Source organism: Schistocerca gregaria, chromosome 1 (assembly GCF_023897955.1).
Source record: "Schistocerca gregaria isolate iqSchGreg1 chromosome 1, iqSchGreg1.2, whole genome shotgun sequence".
Lineage (NCBI taxonomy): Eukaryota > Metazoa > Arthropoda > Insecta > Orthoptera > Acrididae > Schistocerca > Schistocerca gregaria.
This window is the reverse complement of record NC_064920.1, coordinates 917,808,091-917,833,440: the sequence shown is the minus strand read 5'-3', so window position 1 is coordinate 917,833,440 and position 25,350 is coordinate 917,808,091. Positions and strand designations below refer to the sequence as shown.

General features: G+C 36.7%; 1 protein-coding gene across 1 annotated transcript in view; it reads left to right on the top strand.

Annotated features, from left to right (window-relative positions):
• The window catches only part of LOC126275159 (DNA-directed RNA polymerase I subunit RPA1), a 251,192-nt gene that overhangs the window by 59,401 nt on the left and 166,441 nt on the right, over positions 1 to 25,350 (top strand). The window contains exons 8-14 of the mRNA XM_049977174.1: positions 7,076 to 7,216; positions 7,298 to 7,438; positions 10,551 to 10,771; positions 15,537 to 15,669; positions 19,540 to 19,762; positions 22,594 to 22,708; positions 24,702 to 24,894. Coding sequence (XP_049833131.1) covers positions 7,076 to 7,216; positions 7,298 to 7,438; positions 10,551 to 10,771; positions 15,537 to 15,669; positions 19,540 to 19,762; positions 22,594 to 22,708; positions 24,702 to 24,894 — 1,167 coding nt within the window. The remainder of the gene's footprint in view (positions 1 to 7,075; positions 7,217 to 7,297; positions 7,439 to 10,550; positions 10,772 to 15,536; positions 15,670 to 19,539; positions 19,763 to 22,593; positions 22,709 to 24,701; positions 24,895 to 25,350) is intronic.

Genomic DNA, 25,350 nt, shown 5'->3' with positions numbered 1-25,350 from the left:
TTCTTGTCCAACAAATGTAGGGTAAGATCAGGAGCAGCAGAAAATGGTATGCGAGGTGGTTTTATTATGAGTGGTAAGGTAGGAGCAGTTGCTGTGAACAATTCAGTGATGGGGTTGTTCTCATTGGAAGTGAAAGAAAACTAACACTGGCAACAATAGTTCAGGTATACATGCCGATGTTGTAAGCAAGTGGGGGGGGGGGATATAAGGATACTGATTGTATGTAAAGGGAGATGAAAATCAGATAATCATGGGCTATTGGAATTCAGTTGTAGGGAAAGGAGTAGAAGAAAGGGCTGTGGTAGAATATTGCCTTGGTAGTAAGAATGAGAGAAAGAGACTATTTGAGTTCTGCAGTAAGTTTCAGCTAGTAATAGCAAATAACTCTGTTCAAGATTCGTAACTGATGAGGAGCCATACTTGGAAAAGGCCAGGAGGTTTGGAAAGACTCCAGTTAGGTTACATAATGGCCGGACTAAGCTTCCAAATGGGATATGCTATTGTAAGGCACATCCCAGAAGAGATACAGACTCAGATCACAATTTATTAACATCAAAGTGTAGAGTGAGGTTTAAGATAATCATACCAAAGAATCATTGTGGAAGGAAGTGGAATTCTTAAGTACTGAGGAAGGTTGGGACACATTTGAAGTTTGCTGAAGACGTGAATATTGTGATGCGGAATAACACAATAGGCATTTCAGTTGAAGAGGAGTGGGCAGATCTAAAAAGAGCAATCACATATTTAGGAAAGAAAAACATACATATGGGAAGGTAAATGTGAAAAAATCTTGGGTAACAAAAGTAATACTTCAGTTGATTGAAGAAAGAAGGAAGTAGAAAAAAGTTCAGGGAAAGAAAAGAATACAGCAATACACCAGGTGTGTGAGGAAAGTAATGATACTGATTTTATATCCTCCAAAGCTCTCTCTCTCTCTCTCTCTCCCCCCCCCCCCCCCCCACCTCCTCCTCCAATCAACAGTATTGTCTCGATCAAAGTAGTTCCCCTCAGTAGCTATACACTGGTGGAGTCATTGTTCCCAGTCTTGATGGCAGTGCTGAAAGGCTTCAACAGGTAGGGCCTTCAACATGCCAGTCACATTCTTTTGTATGTTCTTCAGAGTCCCAAAATGGCGTCCTTTTCAGACATTTTTCAGTTACGTGAAAAGGAAAAAAGTCACAAGGACTCAGATCACATGAGTGAGGGGGCGGGGGGAAGTGGTTATGGACAACAGGAATGCCTTTTGAGGTCAAAAATTCCTTGGGGGACGTGGTCATGACACGGGGCATTGTTATGATGTAGCATCCACCCGTCTGCAGTATCTGATCTCATTCAATTCACCTTTTTCCTAAGTCATGGAAGGACATCTTTGTAAAACACTTGGTTGACAGTTTATCCTGGAGGAGCAATCTCATAAGAGCACACATTCATTTGACATTTTTGTCAGTGTTTCAAGTTTAACGTTTCCTTGAGTGAGTTTCATTTTGAACATGTTCCTGGCCTTCCAAAAGTGATTTGTGGCAGTGAAAATCTTGTGCTCCTGTTGAGGAAGTTCCCCATAGTTCTGTTTCAACTTTTCTGAGGTAACACTTGCGGATTCCCAAAGTTTGTCATAAAACTTGATGGGAAATGACTGCAGGAAGAATTTGATGAAATAGAAAAAGAAAAGATTGTCAGAAGGACTGATTCAGCATTTAGAAAAGTCAAAATATCCTTTCGTGAAATTAAAAGCAAAAGCTGCAACATTAAGGAAATTCCAGTATTAAATGGCGAGAAGATAGTGCCTAGGTGGAAAGAGTACATTGAAGACCTTCATGAGGGTGGGAAATGGTCTGATAATGTGATAGAAGAAGAAACAGAAGTCAACAGCGAAGAGAAAGGGAATCCAGTATAGGAATCAGAATTTAAAAGAGGTTTGGAACACTTAAAATCAAATAAGGTGGACGTGATAGATAACATTCCATCCAAATTTTTAAATTCATTGGTAGATGTGGCAAGCAAATGATTATTCTAGTTCATCCACACAATCCCTAAGATAGGAAGAGCCAACAAGTGAGAGAATTAACGCAGAGTCAGCTTAACAGCTCATGCATCCAAGCTGCTGACAAGAATAATGTACAGAAAAAGAAAAGGTAAAGGCTCCAGGAAGGGAGTTCTGACATTGAGGTTGATAATGGAAACAAGACTGAAGAAAAATCAAGACAAGTTCAGTGAATATGTCAAGCTAGGAAAAGTGTTTGATAATGTAAAATGGTGCAAGATATTCAAAATTTTGAGAATAGGAGAAAGCTACAGGAAAAGATGTGTAACATACAATATGTACAAGAACCAAGAGGGAACAAGAAGATAAGAAGACCAAGAATGAAGTGCTTCAAATAAAAAGAGCATAAGACAGGGATGCAGTCTTTCGTCCATACTGTTCAATTTATTCATTGAAGAAGTAATAATGGAAATAAAAGAAAGGTTCAAGAGCAGGATTAAAATTCAAGGGTGAAGGATATCATTAAGATTCGCTGACAACATTGCTATTCTCAGTGAATGTGAAGAAGAACTACACAATTTATTGAATGGAATGAACAGTCTAATGAGTACAGATTATGGATTGAGAGTAAATCGAAGAAAAACAAAAGTAATGAGAAACAGCTGAAATGAGAACAGTGAGAAACTTAACACCAAATATAGGGATCAAAAAGTAGACAAAGGTATGGGATCCTTCTACCTAGGTAGCAAAATAACCCATAATGGATGGATCAAGGAGGACATAAAAAGCAGACTACCATAGTCAAAAAGGGCATTCGTTGCCAAGTGAGGTCTACTAGTATCAAACGTAGGCATTAATTTGAGGAAGAAATTTGAGACTGTGCTTTAGGAGCACAGTATTGTGTGGTAGTGAATCGTGGACTTTGGGAAAACCCGAACTGAACAGAATTGACACATTTGACAGGTGAACTGATAAGATACGGAATGAGAAGGCTGTCTGCAGAATGGATGAGGAAAGCAGCATACAGAAAACATTGGCAATAAGAAGGGACAGGATGATAGGATGTGTGTTAAGACATCAGGAAATAACTTTCATAGTACTGGAGGGAACTGTAGAACAAGGCTAGGCAACCACGAAGCTATCACAATGTACTTTTCCCTACCACCATATTGTTGCTACATTTTGGATTTTTGGACGCTATAATACAACTGTTTAACAACAAAAATTTTACATCTTTACTATGTTTTCAAAACATAAGAATTTTACTGCGTAATGTTTTACAAATACATTCTTATATTCATAACACAAGAATTATTTTACATTTAACGTGTGAAGCTTGAGTAGAGGTGTTAACAATATGTTCTTGATATTTGGTGTGTGAATTGTTACATTTAGTCAAATTCAGGAGGCTAGCTGGTATGTTCATCAGTCAACCTCGTTCTGTGCTTATTTTTAGTCAAATTCATATCTGAAAATGATCATTCTCAAAGGCAAAGGGGAGCAAATAAGGCCTTTATCCTAAGTTAACTTTAATTAATATAAGGTATTTCCCCTAAGGAATAAGAGGCCACAGTTTTTGGGTCTGCAACAGTTTCAAGATGTAAATGATTTTTTTATAGTTATTATTTCCAGTTCAACAGCTGCCCTATCTATGTCAAAAACATTTTCAGTGGAAGAAGTTAAATTCAGTAGTTTTAAGTTATCCCAAGACAGATACAAACTGGGTTACCATCATTTTGATTTGCAGCGTCTTGCATTGTCCGTGTTTACAGTTGGGTTACCATCCGACTAAAATATTTTTGAAATGTGAAAATCAATCATTGAAGTTATCCCTTTAGTTGAAGATAATAGTTGCATGACATTCGCTATCGTAAGATATCTCACTTCCTTGTGTTGCTGTCTTCAGAGTAGGGAAGAGTCTTCGCTCATCCCTTCTACGGCAGCATGCCCACAAACACAGTATATTAGTAAAGGAATTTACTTCAGCAATTTCTTCGTCATTATCTTGAAATTTCAAATTTAGCCCTTAAAATATTTCTGTTGAGAATCGGAATGTATAAGCCAGAGAGAATGTTCAGTATAAGCTAACAGACAATTCTCTTCCAGTTACTGCAACAAAAAAACAGCTTTATAGCCAGGAAATGATTGAGGAAACATTGAAGTACTTTTCCCTTCTTGAGTCAATACAGTTAAAAAACCATTTTCAGTATCTCTTACGCCTGGAGCTCCCTCTGTGGCAATGACTACAAGCTTGTGGATAGATGTTTTCTCAGATAGAATGAATTATTTCATGACAAAAAATGCATCTTCTCCTCTTGTATGGCCTTTCAAAGAAATTATTTTCAAAAGTTCTTCTCTGACAGCACTGGTACTAGAAAGAAACCTTACAAAAACTGGTAACTGAGCAGTGCCTGTTGCATCATTGGACTCGCCTAATTACATTGAAAAATAAGAATACTCTTCCAAGTTTGTTTTCAGTTTAGAAAAATATATCAGCAGACATTTTTTAAACTCCTGTTGTGAATGTGACAATATTATGAAAAGGATGGATTACTACTTACCACATAGTGGAAATGTTGTTGTAGACAGGCACAACAAAAAGAGTGCTAAATAAGTAAGCTTTCAGCCAAAAAGTCTTCTCGTGAATTACACACACGCACACACACACACACACACACACACACACACACACACACACACAAATGCAACTTGCACACAGATGACCACTGTCTCTGGCTGGCTTGTGTGTGTGTGTGTGTGTGTGTGTGTGTGTGTGTGTGTGTGTGTGTGTGTTTTGTACAGTTCAGAAGAAGGATTTTTGACTGAAAGCTTATTTGTTTAGCAGTCTTTTTGTTATGCCTATCTGCAACTTAACATTTCTGCTATAAGGTGAGTAACAATCTATCCTTTTCATAATATTCTCATTATTCTAGCATGGATTTTCCACTTCTTGTGATCATTTTTGATGAGAGTTGCAGGGACCAATGGCAGCCACTATATCAGATATGTTTTTGAAATTCTGAAACAACTTATCAGTAGCATTTTGAAATGCTGCTTTTATGAACTCACCATTTTCCAAGAGTTTTCTCCTTTACACCTATACAAACACAGTAAGAAGCAAGACTCGTAGCAACAATTTTGTCTGCTGGCTTCGTGAACATATTTTGCTGAAAACATAAATGATTTTTAAATCTATTTATTTTTCTTTTCTTTTTATTTCGAGATCATAGTGTAACAGAAACTCGGCATTCCCATTTGGGTGCAATGTTTTGAGATCTCTCTCGACATTTCTCTTCTTCATAAATGCCATAGTAGTTTGAAACAATAAATAAATACTTGTGCTGTTTCTCTCTGTTACAAAAAATTCGTGTTCTTGTTTGGAACGAAAATGATAAATTTTATGATTTTTGGCATGCAACCTCACTATACGTGATGTTGTTGGACTAAGTCATGTTTGAAGATCTTTGTCACAAACAAAAACTTTGAGGTAATGGAAATGGAAATTCCGTGTGGCTAGGGCCTCCCGTCAGGTAGACCTTTCGCCTGGTGCAAGTCTTTCGAGTTGACGCCACTTCGGCGACTTGCGTGTCGATGGGGATGAAATGATGATGAAAGACACACAACACCCAGTCATCACGAGGAGGAAGACAGAGATTGGAATACGTACAACAAATAATTGAGAGCATAGATCACAAGTGCTACTCTGAGGTGAAGAGTTTGGCACCGAAGAGGAATTCATGGTGGACCATGTCAAACCTGTTAGAAGACTGATGATAAGACAGCGGTATATTTTGACATCTGCAGCTTTCCACTGCACATGCGGCATCTGTGGATTACCAGCCTGTGAGGAAGAGACTTTGTGACATGGAATGCAACCATCTGAAAGGTGGAAGTCAACAATAGGAAGGTGGCTCATTGAGAAAGAACGAGTGAAGTGGATGTAAGAGTAGGTGTTGAGATTCTGGAGGAAAGAGCAAAGGTTGTCCGTGCCCAGGAGTCCAGATAATAAAAATGACAGTTCTTGTGACCTGTTAATGTACACAAATGTATCTGAACTGTGTATTTTCATGTTATAAAATAACTATATTTACAATTAATTACGGTTCTATATACTTTTAGTTCTGTAGTGCATTTAATTTCTTCCATACATCATTCAAAGTGCAGCCACATCGAATGCAGGTGTTTGCTGCAGTTATTCTTTTATGAGATTCTAACACTATTGGATCTTTGAAAATAATCAGTTTTTGAAAATATCATGTAACTGGACTGAGAAAAAAAAATCAATTTGTGAAGTGGTGGCAGGAGAAACACACACACTCACACAATGTATTTTGCAAACTTTTGGCTCCTTCTTCTGGCAGAAGGGTTGAAGGAAAAGGGCTAGTGAGGTCCAGGAAAAGGGGTAGAATTCGGAAAACTCGCCCAGAACACCGGGTCAGGGGAGGCTTACTGGGTGGGATGATAAAGAAAGACACTCAATTGTGGTTTTTGTAGCTAGCATTGTTTATGTTACGAAGAATTTCATATTCTTGTACTTATGAATGATCACTGTTGTGGTAACCATGCACCAAATATACTTCATCATTTTATAGGTTAAAGGCATTAGAAGCAAGTGAAGCGACAAGCATACAGTGACAAACTTGTGTAAAAGCTAGGACCATGCTCTAGCTTTGGTAAAAGGTATCTTTAATTAAAGCACACAAAGCACATGGTCAAAAATTTGACCAAAGTTAAGATTCTAAATCTCTCCAAGTTTATTAATTTAAATAAGTTACTGACATTTGTTTTTGTTAATTTCATATGTTGTAACATGCAGTACTTGCTAGTTCTCTTTAAGAGTTGGGGAGGGTTGCTTGTCGTTTAATCTTCGTATCAGTTCTTTTTTCTGTGGTTGAGTGATCAAGTTCCTGTAGGAGATATTTTCCAAATATTAAGTAAGTAGTATCATACTGTCTTGTTTTTTAACATTCTGTGCACCTTACTTCTTACCATATGTGCTATTGTGTTTCATGTGTGTATTATGTGGTATCGTGTTTAACTTGTGGAGCTGTAGGAATGCTGCTTCAGCAGACATGATATAGGTCCTGTTCACAGGTGAATATTGTTGACGGAAGAAAAGTCGAACACCCTCAGTCTCAATCCTACAAACGTATTTTACAAGACTGTGTAATCTTAAAATACATCATAAAATTAAAACTAAGTGGAAATACCAATGATCTGCCTGAAGACGGAAAGGTATGTTTTGCATAAAGTTATGATGTCCTGACTTTAAATTTTGTAAGACAGTAAGCAAAAAATATTACTTTTTCTGCAAAGGCATTAGTACAAGAACTGGAAGGAAATACTGACAGTGAAAAGCTCCATAATGCCTGGAAAACTCTTCAGCAACACGTAGATGAACTGGTTGATTCGGATCTTGCTCGTTCTACAGAGAAGAATCTTATTGGACTAAAGCAGGTACTGTGAACAACTTTTAATTAAGAAACTAATATTCATCTTAAAATATCAGGATGTCAGGGTTGCCGACAGATAGACATGGGACTCATTCTATGAATTTCGTTTGTCTGCAGCATGTTTAAAGTGCTATTGCGGAGAAACGTAGGTTATAAGAATATTTTTGTAGACATTATATTAAAAAAATATATTGGAGCTCTAATAAGCAGCATTATGATAGTAAATATCAGAATATAGATTAGAAGTGATTTTTTTAAAGTGTGATTATAGTAAAAATTGCACAGGTGCAATGTGGAAGTGTATAATGACTGTTGATCCCAATATAGTATGAAACAGCAATGGGCTCTTCATATTATTTAGTATGATAAAAATTACAGTGACTAGAAAATGGTATTGTGACTAAAACTAGTTTCAAATGTATATTTTATACATAAACAGCTTATTGATGCTACAAAAATTTAGTTTTAATAGTTTATAAGCACTGTTGAAGTCCTGGGAAGCTGGGGAACGTTATCAGATGTGAAGTTAATTTTTATTACTTTATTTTTATGGTAATAATTTTCTCGAAATGTACACAAATAAATTGACAGTTACGGTTTCTTTCAGTGAAGAAAAATGAGCTGTGTACCTTTGTCTGAGTACCAGAAGGTCAATGGAGATTTGTGCTGATGCTTTGTCTGTGTAATGTAGGTAATTACTTGGTTCATGTCGTATAGGGATTGCATGTTGACTTCTTGCTGCCAGTATGCTGTACATCTTCACAAAAAATGGATTTATTTGAATCCACTTTCTTCATTTTGTATTAGAAGTCTGTATTTGGCATCTCATATAGTTTAATAACCACTTGCACTACTCTTCCCTTTAAAATTTTTGTATTTGGCTGGTGCAGTAGCCATAGGGCGAAATCTTCAGGAAGAAATAACGAGTCAATCAGTTGCAAAATGGAGGCTTTATTTAAACCCCTTGACTGTGGTTCAAACATTTATAAAAACATCATCTTCAGATGGACATAAGTGACAGGAAAACTTCCTTTGAGAGAGGGCATTAGTAGTTTGTGCGAGGATGATGCGCATTAGTGAATGAACATTGTGATGTTGAACTTGCTTAATACGTTGTTTATGGTAATATATTTCTTGAGGTTTTTGTTCACAATTTCTCAGATACGTTATACTTTTTAATTATACGCACAATTACCATCTCGTCTCTCTCTTGACTCCCCTCTTTTCTTTCCCCAATCACCCCCCCTCCACCATTCAAACCAGCTCACCGTTTACGTAATTTGATTTTGCTACAGTAAGCTTTTTTTGATGGTGACTTATTATTAATTATACATATGTACACAGTCAAATATGATCTGGTTTTTGTTATCAAAGTCCTAATTTCAATGCTTTAAGCAAGTTCAGCATAATAATAGTCATTCGCTAGTGTACGCCATCCTTGCACGTACTATAATATTGAAACCGTGTTCAAGTGGTTTTGCATTTGATTGGCTGTAATTACTTCCTAACTAAGTCTTCCGTACCACAGTTTCTGAGATGCTCAGTTTCTCATTGAAATGAAATTATTTGCAGTTATCAATAGTCGATAAAGAATGTTTCCTGGAACTTTTGCCTTTTTCCAGTTTAAATGACTAAATCTCTTGAGGGCTCAAAACTTACAAATCCTAATTTTCAAAACAGACAGTAGCATCCTCATTTCCTGAAAAACACCAGTAAGAAGTTATGTCGCTTATTTCGTTTCAGTGGTTCATCAACAGTTGAACTTATTTATTCCCTTACAGTCGAGATGGGGTTGGGGATAGAGGACAGGTCAAATGCCAGAAATAGGGAAATAGAGAATGAAAATACCAATATGAATGAAACAAAAATACCACTTTTGACTTTTCATTTTCTAATATCTCGTGTGTTGCAAGAATTTTATTATTATTTTTTTTATATGGTATCTGCTACACTTTGTGTTCCATGATAGAGCGAACCTTTGATGACTGTCCTGAGTAGTCTCATTTCTGCAATCAGTTTTCTCTTGCCTAATAAAGACTCCTTTCATTTAAAAAGCTAGCATTTTTTCCCTGCTATACACTCTTCCCGTGTGCCTCTTACTAGATAGCGATTTTTCCAGTGTAATTTAATGGTATAAAATTGTGGAAAGTATGCCTGCTCTCAGTGGCCAGAGACAGTATTGTGTGTGAGTTGTGCTTGTGTAAATGTGTGTCCCCTTCATACTTTAGAAGAAGGCCTTTTGGCCAAAAGCTTAATAGTATAGCAGTCTTTTTGTTTTGACTGTGTGCAACTCAACATCTCCTCTGTATGGGGAATATCAATCTTAACCTTTTCATATTATTGTCATTATTCCATCCTGGATATTCTGTTGCTTAATTCAATGAATAGCAAACCTTACTGCATAGACTTTGCCTTTTTCTTATCATAACAACATAAAATAATAAATAATATGCACGGTTTTGCAGTTCATATTATTTTTAAGCATTGGAGAATGCAATCTTTTACACTGATGAGTATTTCTGATGTTTTATAAAAATGTTGTATTTTGAGCTCTTCAGTATTTAAGGGGAAAAAAGTCTTGCACAGCAGTTGCTATTCGTTTACTTTAGTGTATCTCAGTATATGTATCTCATTATTCTGCTACACTGTGTTGTATAAAGTGTAGATTTTTTACCATTTTGGGATTAGAAGGAGAATCTAATAAACCTTTTTCTCAGGCCGTAAGGAGTATGGAAGAAACTGGATTGCTTTCAATGCAAGTAACTGTTTTGCAATCCAGCTTACATAAATTAAGAAGAGAGCAAAAGCAGAATAACAATTTATAAATCGGGATTTTTGTGTTGGCTGGGAACTCAAGTTCACTATTTCCACTTTACCATCCCACTCAGTTAAAATTATGCATGGTCTGCATAAGTAGAAATACAACAAACAAAATACGTACATTTATTTCAGCTTGCAGATTGTTGTAAAGATATATACAAATACAGTGTTCATTAAAGTAGGGATGTCATTAACACATTCCATATTCATATCATGGCCTGATAGTTATTGGCTTTATTAAATACTCTGTACAGCTTCTGGTAGCTATAGACATTTTAGATTTTGTTTTCTTGCAGATCATTGAGAAGAAAGAAGGCATTATACGAATGCATATGATGGGCAAGAGAGTCAATTTCGCAGCTCGTTCTGTAATCACTCCAGATCCTAATTTAGATGTAGATGAAATTGGTGTTCCTGAAAGGTTTGCTATGACATTGACATATCCAGTACCAGTAACAGCATGGAATGCCAATCATTTACGGATGCTTATTACAAGAGGACCTGCTGTACATCCTGGGTAATATGTGGCTGTCAACCTATATTCGTTATAAAACATTGTTTACAATAAAACTGTGATGTATGTTGGAAACATTAACACAGTTATCTAATTTATATTTTATTATTTTTGATAATTACAAATTTAATTATACATATACCTGTGTACTGATATAATAGTTTACCCCCATCCTCTCTCTCTCTCTCTCTCTCTCTCTCTCTCTCTCTCTCTTCCTTCTTTTTCTTTTCACATTGCTAAAAATAAGTAAAATTATACACTCTAAAGTGAAGCATAAATCTGTGGCTAAATGCTAGGAAAACCAATGTCAGTTTTTCATGAATTTGAGATACATTACATAAATGGCTAAGAAAGTTACCAAGTTTTGAATGTTAGAATAAACAAACTTCGATAGGAATAACAGTACATGGCTTTCGGGAAACTAATGTCCTATCGTAAACAAGGAAGTATTTCATGCAATAACAGCCAGTTTATATATTGCTGAGAGACCTTCTATGTTTTTCCTTGCTATAACAACCAATGCAAGAAAAAACTATAATACAAGAAGAAAAGGAAGTTCATTTAAATCAAACTATGAGCAGAAGAAAATAAACGAAGAGAAAATTAGGGAAAATAAAAGCATTCATTTACTGCAGATTTGTTCCCCAACTCCCCTTCTATACAGTGCGACAGCTTTCTACAAATGATCACTGTGTACTCTGTAACCAGAAAGCACAAATCCGCTCGGTATTATATGTAGAATGAACTGTTGCTGGCCATGGAGGAAACTTATTTGATGGTTTTGTGAAGAAGTTGAAGTAGTCTGAATGTGTAGTGACTCCTGGAATTGCAACAACAGGAATATTAACTTCTCAGCCATGTTCATGAATATAAATCATGCGGAAAAATAACATAACAGGAAGTTAGAGGTTATTAATCATAAGTTCCTTGAAACTTGTCACATCCATGTGGATGCTGAGTCCATTCCACCAATAAATTTAGTCTAACATGAGCAGAACAGTTTGCTTAATGTCAGTGAACTACTTCGTCGATGTTATGCACATAGAAAACAAAGGGTTTTCATTACATCAAACAATACAGGTGTAATACATCTGAGAATGTACACTATACATTTTGCTTCTGTCCAAGATGTTAAATATAACAAAAAGAGACAAACATTCAGTGAATCATGATTTGCAGCCCATTCGCATGACACCTTTATGATTGTTTGTAGTAAAGGTCAAAGACCTCCAGAATATGGCATCGTGCCAGAACCTGTTATCAAAGCTGTCCAGGAGCTGCATAGCATCCTTATGAATAATGGATAATGTTACAGTGTGAAAATTACATTTTATTTGAGTTTGAAAGAGTTGTTTCGTCTTCCTCTACTATGTTCTGATACACACCATGACAATTCCATATAGAGAAAACCTTCCAGTATTGTGACATGCAGAATTATCTAATATTGCTTCTTCTTGTATGAATGTATGGGGATCAGTGCAAAATGTATAAATGCAAAAATTTTTATTAATACCAGTTCCTGATTTACTGTGTTGCCAAAAGTGGCAGAAATAGGCATATTTTGTAATTAAATAATGTCAAAAAACAACCAATGTCCAAAAGTTACTGAAACTAACTCAATACAAAAACTTTCCAGTGTCAGAAAAATTATAAAAGTGCTAGAGAACTTTTAGACACCACAAATAATAGCATTGATACTCATATTTATTAGTGCCAAATATGAAACTGCAGAATAAAGTATTAACAGCATTGAAACTTCTCTATAAATTTCAAAACTTGGGTCCCACAAAAAAGATGTTTTTGCACTAAGCCATAGTAATACCTAATAACCAGAGTGGTAAAAGTGAATGTGTTATATTAAATGTGGATCAAAGATAATTAAAATCTGTACCCAGACACTCAATACAAATCTTCATAAAAAGCTTAATAGTCGTGTAGTTATTAATATATTTGTACATTATAGCTGTAGAAGACTTTGAAGTATTACAATAAGATCCAAGCAACGCCCTCCCTCCCCATTTCCCCCCTTCCTCCTGGACAGGACTTTCATAATCCTAGTGATCGACTGCTAGAGCATTCACATGTCATGAAATGTCCATTGGCAGTGTCTGTAGTTCTACGCTTAGTTGAGAATGTTTCTGAAGTAGACTTACAAGGGCCCAGCAGAAACAAGAAAGTCACATTGTGTTGCATACAGATGCCCATTTATCTTCACTCAGTTCTGGAAACCCCTCCCAGATTTCTTTTCCATTCATGTGATGTCTAACACAATGCCTGATTCTCCAGTCTTCCACGATCTTTCCCAGATCCTGATCTACCTATGTTACCACTCTTCTTAGCAGATGTGGAGGTCGGTGTGTCACAGGAGATTGTGGAAATCTCCTGCACTATATCCTTCAAGCCCCTAATCCTCCTGGCCTCAGTCTCTGCTAGTGCCTGTCAAAAGGTATCCCCTGTCTATTGATCCTACCTTCACCAATCCTGTACTCACACCCTCCTCTCCACAGTTGCCTTTTTCTCTGTTTGATGCACATATCTAATTCATATCTCTTCGTCCCTGTGTGTTGCACACAACTCCCCCGCTTGTGACCACAACTGGCTCACCGGCATCCTGTGCATCTGCTGCCTTTCCCTTGCAGCTGTCAGCCACCTTTCCTCAACTCTCCATCCCACTCACACCTCCTTTCTCCCAGCCCCCCCCCCCCTGTCCCCCTCACCCCCTCCACCTCTCCCCACCCCCAACCCACCCCACCCCACCCCACCCCACCCCAACCCACCCCACCCATCTACTTGACCCGACATGCATTCACCTAGTCAAGCTACTATGTTGCTGGCATGAATTGGCACAATGTGATCAGTGACGTCAGTGTGGCCGTGTGTGTGTGTGTGTGTGTGTGTGTGTGTGTGTGTGTGTGTGTGTGTGCGCGTGTGTGCGTGCGTGCGTGTGCTTTACAACTCAAAAGATAAATTTATCCGAAAACCGGTAGTATTCTGTCATGCTTATGTGCTTATTGCTGACTCAGCCTCTCCCCACCAACTATTCAGTTAGTTCTTATTTTTACTCTTTAATTTATAGTCCACCAATGACTTTCCATTACCATAATTACGCATTTGTTATGTGAATGTGATACAGAAGTTTTATCTCACTACCATCTATTTGTTTGAGAAGTTGCCCTTTTTTTTATTTTAGGACATAATGATATATTTTCCTCTGGGTCGATTATTCTGGCAACCTTACTCTAAATCCACATTTTGCCCTCTTCTTATCTTTGTTACTCATCATGCAACTCTGACTAGTAAGTAGTAGCACACTCAAGGCAAGAAATGTAACAAAGGCCTTCCATAGCTTGATGCTATTGTATTTGCTCATTTTTGAGAATTATTTCAGCCTGAAGGGAATGTTTATCAAGAGCTATCCTTTTTGTAATTCCTGGAGATTTGTTTTAAAATAATCAAGTTCATGTAGCAATAGTATGTTTCTTTTTTATCAGTTTTGTATTGTCAGAGTATGATTTGCTGATCATCCTTGCTTATATCTATCAGGATTGTTGCATTTGTTTTTTAGCATTAATTTACACTGTTTCATATCATATTATAGTCCTCGAACATTCTGAATCAGCTATTAAAGAAATATCACATGCAAATCGTATGCAGTGTAGTGTAGTTTCTCCACTATATTAAATTTCATCTTTGATGCATATGTCCCATCACATTTCTTCACATCCGTGTTATTAAAAGTGGATCACATTAGAAGTTCCCATTTCTGCCTGTAACTACCATTGATCTTTTTTCACTTTCACCCATGATGATTTTACATCAAAGAAAGGCCCACTGTAATTCCCTTTCTTTTGTACCCTTGAACCTTTGTTGTCTACCTTTCCATTAGTTCTCTGCATTGATGGTTGTGACCAGAATTTTTGTTCTCTTTTAATCTTCCTGGTGCTCTCTACCATAAGATTGTATAAAATCATCTGTCCTGCTATCTGAAATGTAAATCCTTAGTTTTCATAACATTGCGGTATTTCATTTTTTTTCAAGCGAAGACTAATTGTTTTCTTTGTTCTGACTATCCCCATTCTATTATTTTTCTCATGGCGATATCATTATTTCGAGAAATGTGACGAGGATTGATAGTAGCATGATTTTCATTTCAGGGCTTGGCTTCAAGCAGCTGGTTGTTAGAACTAGTCTAGTTTGGTATTGTGCAATAAGGGATTTTTTCCTTCTTTTAATGGGGGCACCAGTCTTGTGCTTTACTGTAAAGGGGTACCAAATTCAGTTTGCTAACACACTAACACTGATTGGTTTAGTTGTAAGGTGCAAGTCACTCGGATTTAATGTGCAAGTCCACAGAAATATTGGCATGTTTCTTAAAAAGTCCAGGCTGCAGTGTAGAGAACACTCATTGTGTGATAAGGAAGAAATCTACCTCTTGAGACAAAGAAAACGGTATGAAACAGCACTTGTGTTACAATCTTCAGCACGAGTACAAGAATTTACTCAGTCACAAAATGTGCAGTGTGATGTTCACAAGTAATATGGTGTAAAACAAGTTTTTAAGTGTAACAAAGCAAAGCGGTGTGAAGATATGAAACATTGAAAATTATGAAATTTAGGTTTGTGAAGTCTGTTTTAATAAATAAGAGTGTTAACAGTGAATTTTCGTGTTGTGTAATTATTGTAAGCCTCCTGAAATTGCTCAGTTCAGTCCTTTTCCCCTTTTCCCACAGTCTATAGCTTTTACTAATTAAATAACCATTCTTTCTAGTGCTGTTTCTGTAGAACATGAGGATGGCTCCATAAGCAGAATCAGTGCTCAAGATGCGGCTCAACGTGAAAATATAGCAAAACGTCTGCTAACACCTGTTGAAAAATCTGGCTCATTCAAAGGTGTAAAATATGTGAGTATTCTTTGATCTGCTCAATGCATTTCATGACATGATAAACACAATATACTTTCATAAATATTTGAAATTGTCTTGGTCCTAAACTATCTTACACATTCTGTCATTTCATGATTTTATCACGGTAAACAAAAATCTTGTCAAGAGATAAATGCCTTATTGGCACTATTCAATGAAACACTTATGTTAATCATCAAATCATTTTATTTATCGTCTCATGACACATTTTGGGGGAACCATATTATCAAAGCCATTTAAACCAATGCAGAGTATGTTGTCACTTCTTAGGCCATTCTGTAACACCATCACTGTTTAACATATTTTATATCATTTTTCAATTTCTGCATACTGGCTGCATATAACGTTTTCCATAGGCTGTCATTCTAAAGTATCTGCACTGCAGACACTCTTCCAGTATAACTTGATATAATAATTTATCTGTACTTTCAACTTTAATTTTGAAGCAGAATCACCATGTTCAGATATATGCAATTGGACCCTACTAGGTTGTGCAAAGGGATATAATTAATATTTCTTCGTTTCCATGCAGCTGTCATTTTTTTCTCCAAGAATTCTCTTTTTGTTCCTGTTATCTTCAAAGTTTTGTTCTCCAAGTGTACTACTCATCTTTTAACTTTTTTCTGTATTAGTTTGTATGTGAACCCTATTGGGAATTAATTTTTGCATTTTCTAGATGTTTTCTGACTTGCTGAATCCTGGGTATTGTTCCAAATAGTTTCTTGTATGTTAAGTATTTTGGGTATGTCTTGTTGCTGAGTGTCTGTGGATGTATTCATAACGTTTTAATCTAGGTCTGTTTTATATATTTAATCTGCTGTGAGATTGGGTACATTTTCTGTTGTTTTCTGGGATTTTAGTCTGTAGCCATTTCTGTTTGGGCTGAAAACCTTCCTTAGAATTTTGCATTCCTGTTTTAAGATGTTTTCCATGTCACTTTTTACGTGAGTGTGAGAGTTTTGCTGGCATACAAGTGTACTTATTCAATAATTGTAGTGTGCCTGCTTTTTGTATATGGTGAGACACACTCTTTGTTGTAGACATGAGTTCTTCCACTGTTTTCGTAATTTGCAAATATGGCAAAGTCGTCTCCAAATGTGAGGCATGCAGTTTTGTTGCCAACTTTTTGTAGTCAGTGACATTTAGTGTTCATGGGAAGGAGATTGGATTGGTAAATGTGGCACCTTGCTGCTGTCTGTCATTGACAGCATATTGTGAAGCTGCATAATTGTGTTGTAGTCACTTAGTGGTGAATTAATGAGTGGCCAGAAAGTTACTGCACTTCTCTCACCATTAATTGTGTTACTTGTGGACTGCATAAATATGTTCAGTTCAGAAATTGCTGCCACTTGCAGGGTGGGTTGCACTGAGTGGAGCCACTTACCACACATTCATAGTACATCTTCTAAGTTGGGTGTGAGTATGTCTGATGGAAAGGCACTGATCATTTTCAAATCTATAGTAGTAATCTTCTGTAATGCATTGCCTGACTTCAGTTGAAATATCTGAAGTTCCATAACAAGTAGGTAACCTACTTCTGTCGCAGAAGGGCCAAGTTTAAACATCGGAGTCTCTTCAGATATTGAGAGAGCTGTGACTAAATTGAGGTAGTTGTTATTCCTCATGCTGCAAAAAGTTTTACAGCTGCTGATAGTTTAGTCCATGAAATCAACAATATTGAATATATGTTACCGGCATATTACACTGGGACAAGCTATTCATTATGTTAGACAATTGACAGCTTCAGCTTTGGAGCTTTTTTACATAACAACTCAAAGTTGCAAATAAATACTCACTGAATAAACTGAAAACAACCCACTGTTTAAACACATGCTCAGTAAAGTTATTTTGTTAACTCACATGAGAGAAATGGACAGGAATTGCTGGGGAGGTATCATCTGTCTGTAAACTGAAAAGCAAGTAGCACTTGTGGTGGGGGAAGTTGCTTTCCAGCAAGAACGCTACAGTTGCCATACAGAATGACAACAACCAAATTCTCTAGCAGTGTACAGAGAGTTATTTAGATTCTACCCTTCGGCATTCCTTGCATTACTGTTTTTAGTAATTTGTATATGTATTCCATGTAGTGTTAAAGACCCTGTGGAAAATAAACACCCCTGGGCATGTGTGCACACTGCATTGACAGTGATCCATAAGGCGAGTGCTGAAGTGAAGTGTAGGTATAACTTTGCAAAACACCCTGTAGTTGCTTTCTGTGATGTAAAGTAGTAGAGAGTTTGTAAACGTATGTAGGAGGGAAGTGCGTAATTACAATCTGGCAACATACCTTCCCTCACGCTTCTAACAACCATCCCCCAATTCTCTTTCCACCCTATTACACTCCTAGGACAAAATACATCCCTTATTACAGTTTTCCTGACATAGGTGTGTTACACGTGTTTAATATGTGTTCCTAAGCATTTCACTTAACAAAAAACACTATTTTCAAACCTTTGAAACACTGTTTTTAATAGTCTGCAAATTTTTCATCCCATGTAACACAGAAACTATTAGTTGTAGAGAAAAAAAATACTATATTTCTTGCAGGACATTTGATGTAGTTTAATTTTGTACTAGGAAACATCACAAGCTGCAGTTTTCGAGATTCTAAATATATTTAAAAAGTTACCTTAAATGCCCCGTCACCCTCATGCTCACATGCCACCGGTCAGCATTTTTATTCTCTTGTTCATTACACTCTTCCACCTTCAACAGTAAAAAAATTTCTACTGCATGAATTTTTTGCCCCTAATTTTCCTTCGGTAATTTTAAATTATATAAATGGGTTAGGAAAGACAGCCACAGAATGTAGAGAGATCAGTCATAAATATTTTAAAAACCAATAAAGCCTTGGAGCCGCTCTTATTTAAATACAATTTGCAAATTACTTTTAGTCAGGAAGAAGGAAATAATAATTTGCCCTTAATCAATAATTTGCCATTAATCTAGTGCAAAGTACTCAGGGGCATTACCATGGTGTTTAATTTGTGGTTGCAATTAGACAAACGGAACTGGAGAGAGAGAGAGAGAGAGAGAGAGAGAGAGAGAGAGAGAGAGAGAGAGCTGTAGTGCATTTTACTGGGCCATGATTGTCCTGTTGTCGGCAAATCTGATGACGCACTGTTGTTAGTTAGCAGCATCTCATAGTAGTATGAAGGCCGTGGGTGGATATCCTGGCAGTGCTGGTTGTCCGGCTCAGATGCCCACTAGAAAGTATCACTGATGCCGTCTCAGACACAAGTGTCTTCTTCCCCCCAAGTGTCCACTACCACAATATTTTCACGATCTCCAGAGTTCTTTCTCTGGATGTGGCCACATCCCCAATTGGCTAGCATGCATGCTTCTTCCAGCCATTCAGAATTATTGTGTATGTTATTATAAATGTCCTGGAGATGGGGGTATCTTTGGTCATTACCTGCCTGCCTGCCTGCCACAGAGGCAGAGAGTGACCAGGAGCTGGAATGGCCAGGCCCCTATCCTCAGGTCCATTACTAGATTGTAGAGTTTTGGACTGGGTCTAAAGTTAAGAAGAAGATATCAGATACAATCTGAATTTTTAAGGAAATTGGTTAACATAATAGAATGAAAAAATGCTTGCGTACATGACAGTATCCAATAGAGAATGTATACATTTGTAACATTTTCATAGGTATCAGTATTATGAAAAGGATAGTTGCTACTTTTTATAATATTGTTACATTTCATCCTGGATTTTTCATTGTTTGATTCTCATTGGTATGGCAGTTTGAAAGCCAGAAGTGTCAGAACACAAGATCTAAACATCCAGTTGTATGTTTTTAGACAGTTCTTTTTTTAAATTGCGCTTCCTATAGATACGTGATTTCACAGGTGCACAGGCATCTGCACAATGGTGACATTCTTCTAATGAACCGTCAACCAACATTGCACAGGCCTAGTATAATGGCACATAAAGCCCGTGTTTTGAAGAGGGAAAAAACATTTAGATTACATTACAGTAATTGTAAGGCCTACAACGCTGACTTTGATGGTGATGAAATGAATGCACATTTTCCACAAAATGAACTAGCTCGCAGTGAAGCCTACAATTTAGGTATGTAAAATTTTATTTAATTTAATTTAAAAGTTTACTACCCAACTTTTTTAACCTTGCAACATTCTTCTGGTCCTATAAGTAGCACATACAAGACCATGCTTATGGAAATAGTTCAGTTAAATCTGTTTGTAACACATCAATGGTCGTTAATAATTTATTCAGCTAAGATGTGGATTTTAAAAAGCATAGTAATCACATACTATAAATATGTATTTGGAAAGGTTACTTCTGATTTATTGGTCCCACCTTTCTCCAATCTGAGTTTGTGCTCTCACTGTAGCAGGCCCATTGCCTATGGTAGTTTAAATCCTTCTCATATTCTTCCATAGCACCACTTGTATTATTAATTACTTTTATTCTTATTTCCAAAGTCATGTAAGTTGTATGCTCATGAAACATTAATAATCTCATAAAATGTGTATGGGAAGAATTACAAAGGGTGTTCAATAAGTTTTGCACAGTTGTCTCTATTTTTTTTATTTTTTGCAGGAGGAGAATGAAATTTTTTGTGAACATACTTGGAACATTTAGCTGTACATTGAACCTACTCAATGTAGCTTCCATCATCTGTGACACATATGGCCCAGTGTTCTTTCCTTGATGTAAATGCGCTTTGGTAAAATTCTGGGATTGACTTTTATACCATCGCTTGACATAGCTAATAAGGTCTTTCTCACTATCAAATGTTTTACCGCGCAAGTGGACCTTCAGGCGACCAAGGATGTAAAAATCAGACAGAGCCATGTCTGGACTGTAGGGAGGACGAGGAACAATTCTCCAACCCATTTTCCTGATTTTCTCCTGCGTCATAAGGGCTGTATGGGGATTGGCATTGTCATGGTGTACTCTAATGAGCTGACCCTGAAGCTGTGGTCTGTGGGTCTTGATGGCAAGTGGTCTGATGATGGCATGTCATCACACATATGTCATTTGGGATGATTTGATCGGTGGTCTCCTTATTCACATCACTCACTGCCTTCGATGGTCTACCACATTGTGGATTGTTCAGTAGAGAGAAATCACCTTCTTTAAACCTCTTCAACCTCTGCAGCCACTGCTGGATACTGCTGCGATCCACTGTGTCCTTCCCATAAATAGGGAGCAACTTCCTGTGTATCGATGTGGCAGAGTCATCATCAGTCTTGAAGAGGAACTCCATCACCGACCATTGTTGCAACCTGACATCTGCTCTGCTTCATGGTCCACTATGGATCACCTGTAAATAAAAGAAAATATTTTTATATACCAACTTATAGCAAAAGTTTCCAAGAATGTTCACAAAAAAGTTCTTTCGTCTCCTGCAAAAAATAAAAATTAGAGACGACTATGCAAACCTTATTGAACACCCTTTGTATTATTTAAAAGTAGCCTCCATATTTGGAAGATAATGTGTGTGTGTGTGTGGGGGGGGGGGGGGGGTTGTGAACACCAGAAAATGACACAATCAACTATGCAAAACTCTTGAAAATTATCATAAAATTTGATAGAATTTACATTTACACAGGTGCCAGAGTTTCAAAAGAAATGTGGCAAATGAATTACAATGTTGGGAAAATTATTATACTGTATCAAAGAAACTCTTGTAACAGACAGTGCAATTAGGTTTGAGTGATGAGTGGTGTGCTGAACATGATGCATAATGGAGTTACAGCTGGCAGCAACTTCACCATCAAAGAATGCTGGATTGCAGCGACTGTGTGGTTACTGGACACTGAAAAGCCCCACTGGACAGCACTGACTGTTGATGTGCCCATATCTGGTGTGTGATGCTGTTACACATCTTGCTTACAGGTCCACTATTGCTTTGAAGACCCCACTAATCTAATGTGCATAGCACATCACCTGTCACTAGGACTGTTGCTGTGTTATGCACAGGGTTCAAATACTGTTTTAATGCTAGTACTTTAAGTATCAAATAGAATAGTGGTTCACTCTAGAGCTGAGCAGTTGCGCAGTATGATCAGCTGTAAATAGAATCACAAAGTACAATGAGCTACTACTCATTCTATTACTATGTAGTATTTATCTTCTCTTCATCTGTCATTGGCTGGTCTCTTTGCACCTGTCATTCTGTGTAGAAGGACTTTGTAAATTCTCCATTCTTGGGCAGTATTGTGTGTGTACAATGGCAATAAACCCAACTTGTTTCCTACAGGATGGTGAAATCCCAGATGATGGCATTCTGATAATGCCTACGGACACTGGCTCTCTTCCATCTCCTAAACAGAACATCCTTTGTGTGAGATATTATTTTGTTCATGAGCCAATCTCATGGTCTCACTTGGATATCTCTGCTGGTATCTCTGTTCACTACAGAAACTCCTATGACATGTCTGAGCCACTTAAGTTCTAGGGAGAAATGAAAAGTTTCTTGAATAAAAGTCACTGAAATTGACAGATAAACTGCAGAAGTGGCACTAGATTCAAAGGCTTGTTCCAGTCTGGGAACTACAAGATGTTAGTATCATCAATACTCCTCTTGTTAAAAATGGGTACACTCAAAATTCTGTATTGCACTTAATTGCATGTACAGGTATGCCAGATGCTGATAAATGTGTGTGCAAATCAGTAGTGGAGAATGGACGACACACAGCATTTCATACTTTGTTATAATAGATTATTAATTTCAAACATAACCTCTATAAAGTGTTTTTACCTTTCTTGTGGGACCAAGGTAATGTTCGTGCCTTACTCCAAAAAGTCCATTCCATTTAACCATCTGCCTTCTTCTCTTGTGCCTGTCAGCTTTTGATTGTGTTTGCAGTCTGATGCCATTTTGTACATTGTTATATTACCTGTATTTACATGCCTTTTCAAATCCACTGCAGCCAGTGTACCTCATCAGTATCTTGTGCCTAAAGATGGCTCACCATTGGCTGGATTGATACAGGACCATGTTATTGCTGGTGTGAAATTATCCTTGAGAGGAAGATTTTTTACCAGGTATGGTTGGTTTTTGTAACTGTAATTTTTGCTAACCTTTGTTAGGAGTCAAAGGGGAGATGTATTATCCAAATTTTTCATCATGAAAAATGCTACAGCAAATAATTTGCCTATAAATTGTACTTACAAGCACAGCTTTTGAGATACCTAACACACATTTTTATATTATTTCTTGCAACTGTTTTGCCTATAAATTGTACTTACAAGCACAGCTTTTGAGATACCTAACACACATTTTTATATTATTTCTTGCAACTGTTTTGTGATTGATGGAAATAACAGTAGAACAACCAAAACTCATCATTAGGTACGTGAAAATATAGCATCTATTTTTGGCAAAATTTGCATCTGTTTTTGGCAAAATTTGCATCTGTTCTTGGCAAATTTCACATGTAATTTTTTTAATACATAAATGATTAGACATACAGATGTGAAAGATTTTCATGTTATATGCCTGGACACGAAGCCTTAGCGCTCTGAAATTGAATTTGGAGGGGGGGGAGGGGGGGGTTGATGATTTGGAAACTTTTTGATTATAATGTCTACTGTTGCAATAACTTCATTTTTTTCCAAAATGGTTTTTGCCTGCTTTTTTCATTTTGCTCTGTTTAAGTTTTCAGCAAATGATTGTTTCTGTTGAGAAGCAGCACCATTTTGTGCCTCTTATTTAAGATATTTCTCAGCAATAGTTTTATTTTTCCACTCAATTAGATAATTACAAGCTCAGCGGAATATTGATTTTTGACATTTCTTGGTTATTGATGGACAAGCATATCCATACTTGATAAAGCTACAGATTGAACCAACAAGGTACTTAGCATAGAAGTATAACCAAAAGTAGCACTATTCACTTGTTGGGAAAAGGCTTTTGGCAAAGTCTTAACATGTAAACAGATTTTGTTTTCCAGTAGCTCTAAAGTGCTGATCAAGGGCAATATAAACTGACAGTTGGCTGTGAGTGTAAATGAAGTTACTTTTAACTGTCAGAGAGGAGAGGATTGGTGCAAGGAATCAAGCACACTTGGAGGGCAACCAGCTTACATTTATATTCTTTGTTTCTGTGAAAGCAGAAATTGACACATGGTCATAGGGATTGATGATCCCTTCTGGTGTTTTGAAGATGCTAATGAAAATCCATGGTGGACCAGGATTATTCTCTTCACTCACTTCAAAATAAGGAAACAGCAAGCCTTACACATTGCACAGTATTTGTTAATGCCTATCGCCCAGTTGCTTGCTTATGTTGGCAGTGTCGTAAACAAGGTAGTTCAGGCCTGATCTCTACCAGTATTTGATGCAACCACAGTTCAAAACACCCATTGTCTAAAATTGCCACATCAAAAGTCTGGATTGCACCAACTTTTAAACTTCAGCTTGCAGACAAATATACAGATTTCTTTGTTCTAAAATGCTAGTTTCCACAGCTGAGCCCTATGTTACATTACCTGACATGTATATTGTGCAGACCACTCAATCACACACAGTTGGTGTGACACCAGAACTTTGAGCGTATTGATACATTGTTGCAGTTGTGCACTTTGTATTTTGCAAATATATTCTTTTGCACTTTACCTTTAAAAATTGGCCTTTTCTAGATGGTTTACAGTGTCAGTAACCTAAAACTGAGTGATTTTTTGGTATTTATGTGCAGAAAAATTAAGCTATTATAAACTATTGCTGATAAAACAATTCATCTTGCTACAAATCACTGTGAAGTAGCATTTGTTAGTTAATTTCCTGTTTTTGCATTTTGAGACGTAATTCGCACCTGTATTTGCATTTATTGCAAATTTTTCAGGTCCCTACTTACAATAATCTTTATCATATCCAATTGAAAAAGTAGTTTTTCATCTCTCTAGTTATTTTGATTTACAGACTATTTACTGTACTAATATTTCATTTTAGATAACTAAAATCTGTATTGTGAACATTGTAATTGTTAAAATTCATGTAAAATATTTATTTTTGGTGTTTGTTTGGTTTCATGGAAAAGAGAGGATTATTGTCAAATGGTGTATCAAGCATTTCCTCGTATAGCATCAGAAATCAAGCTGCTGCCTCCAGCAATAATTAAACCGATACCTCTTTGGTCCGGCAAACAGATATTCTCAACGATCATCATGAATAGTACCCCAAAGGGAAGGCCATCTATTTATCTGGAGTCTACAGCAAAAATTGGTGCTAAGGTATTGATTTTGTTTAACAGTACAAATATAATTTAAGTGTAAAAAAACAATTTCTTAAAAGAAATAATACAGTCTTTATGCTGTTCTTTACTTGGCAATTTTCTTAACATGATATCTATGAGTGTGAAATAAATAGAGATTTTTGACAGATATTCAACGGGGTCTTGATAATATTTTAAAGTGTTACAAAGATTAACAACTTGCTTTAAATGTTCAGAAATATTATGCACGCCACAAAATGAAAAATGGGGTATCTCATGATTACATTACATACAAGTTACAATTGGAATTGATAGACTTATAAAAATACCTTGGTGTAACAGTTTGTAGGGATATGAAATTGAACGATCACATAGGCTCAGTTGCACTAAAATAGGTACAGTACTAGGGAAATTCAATTAGTCTACAAAGGAGATTGCCTACAAACCGCTTGTGTGACTCATTCAAAAATATATC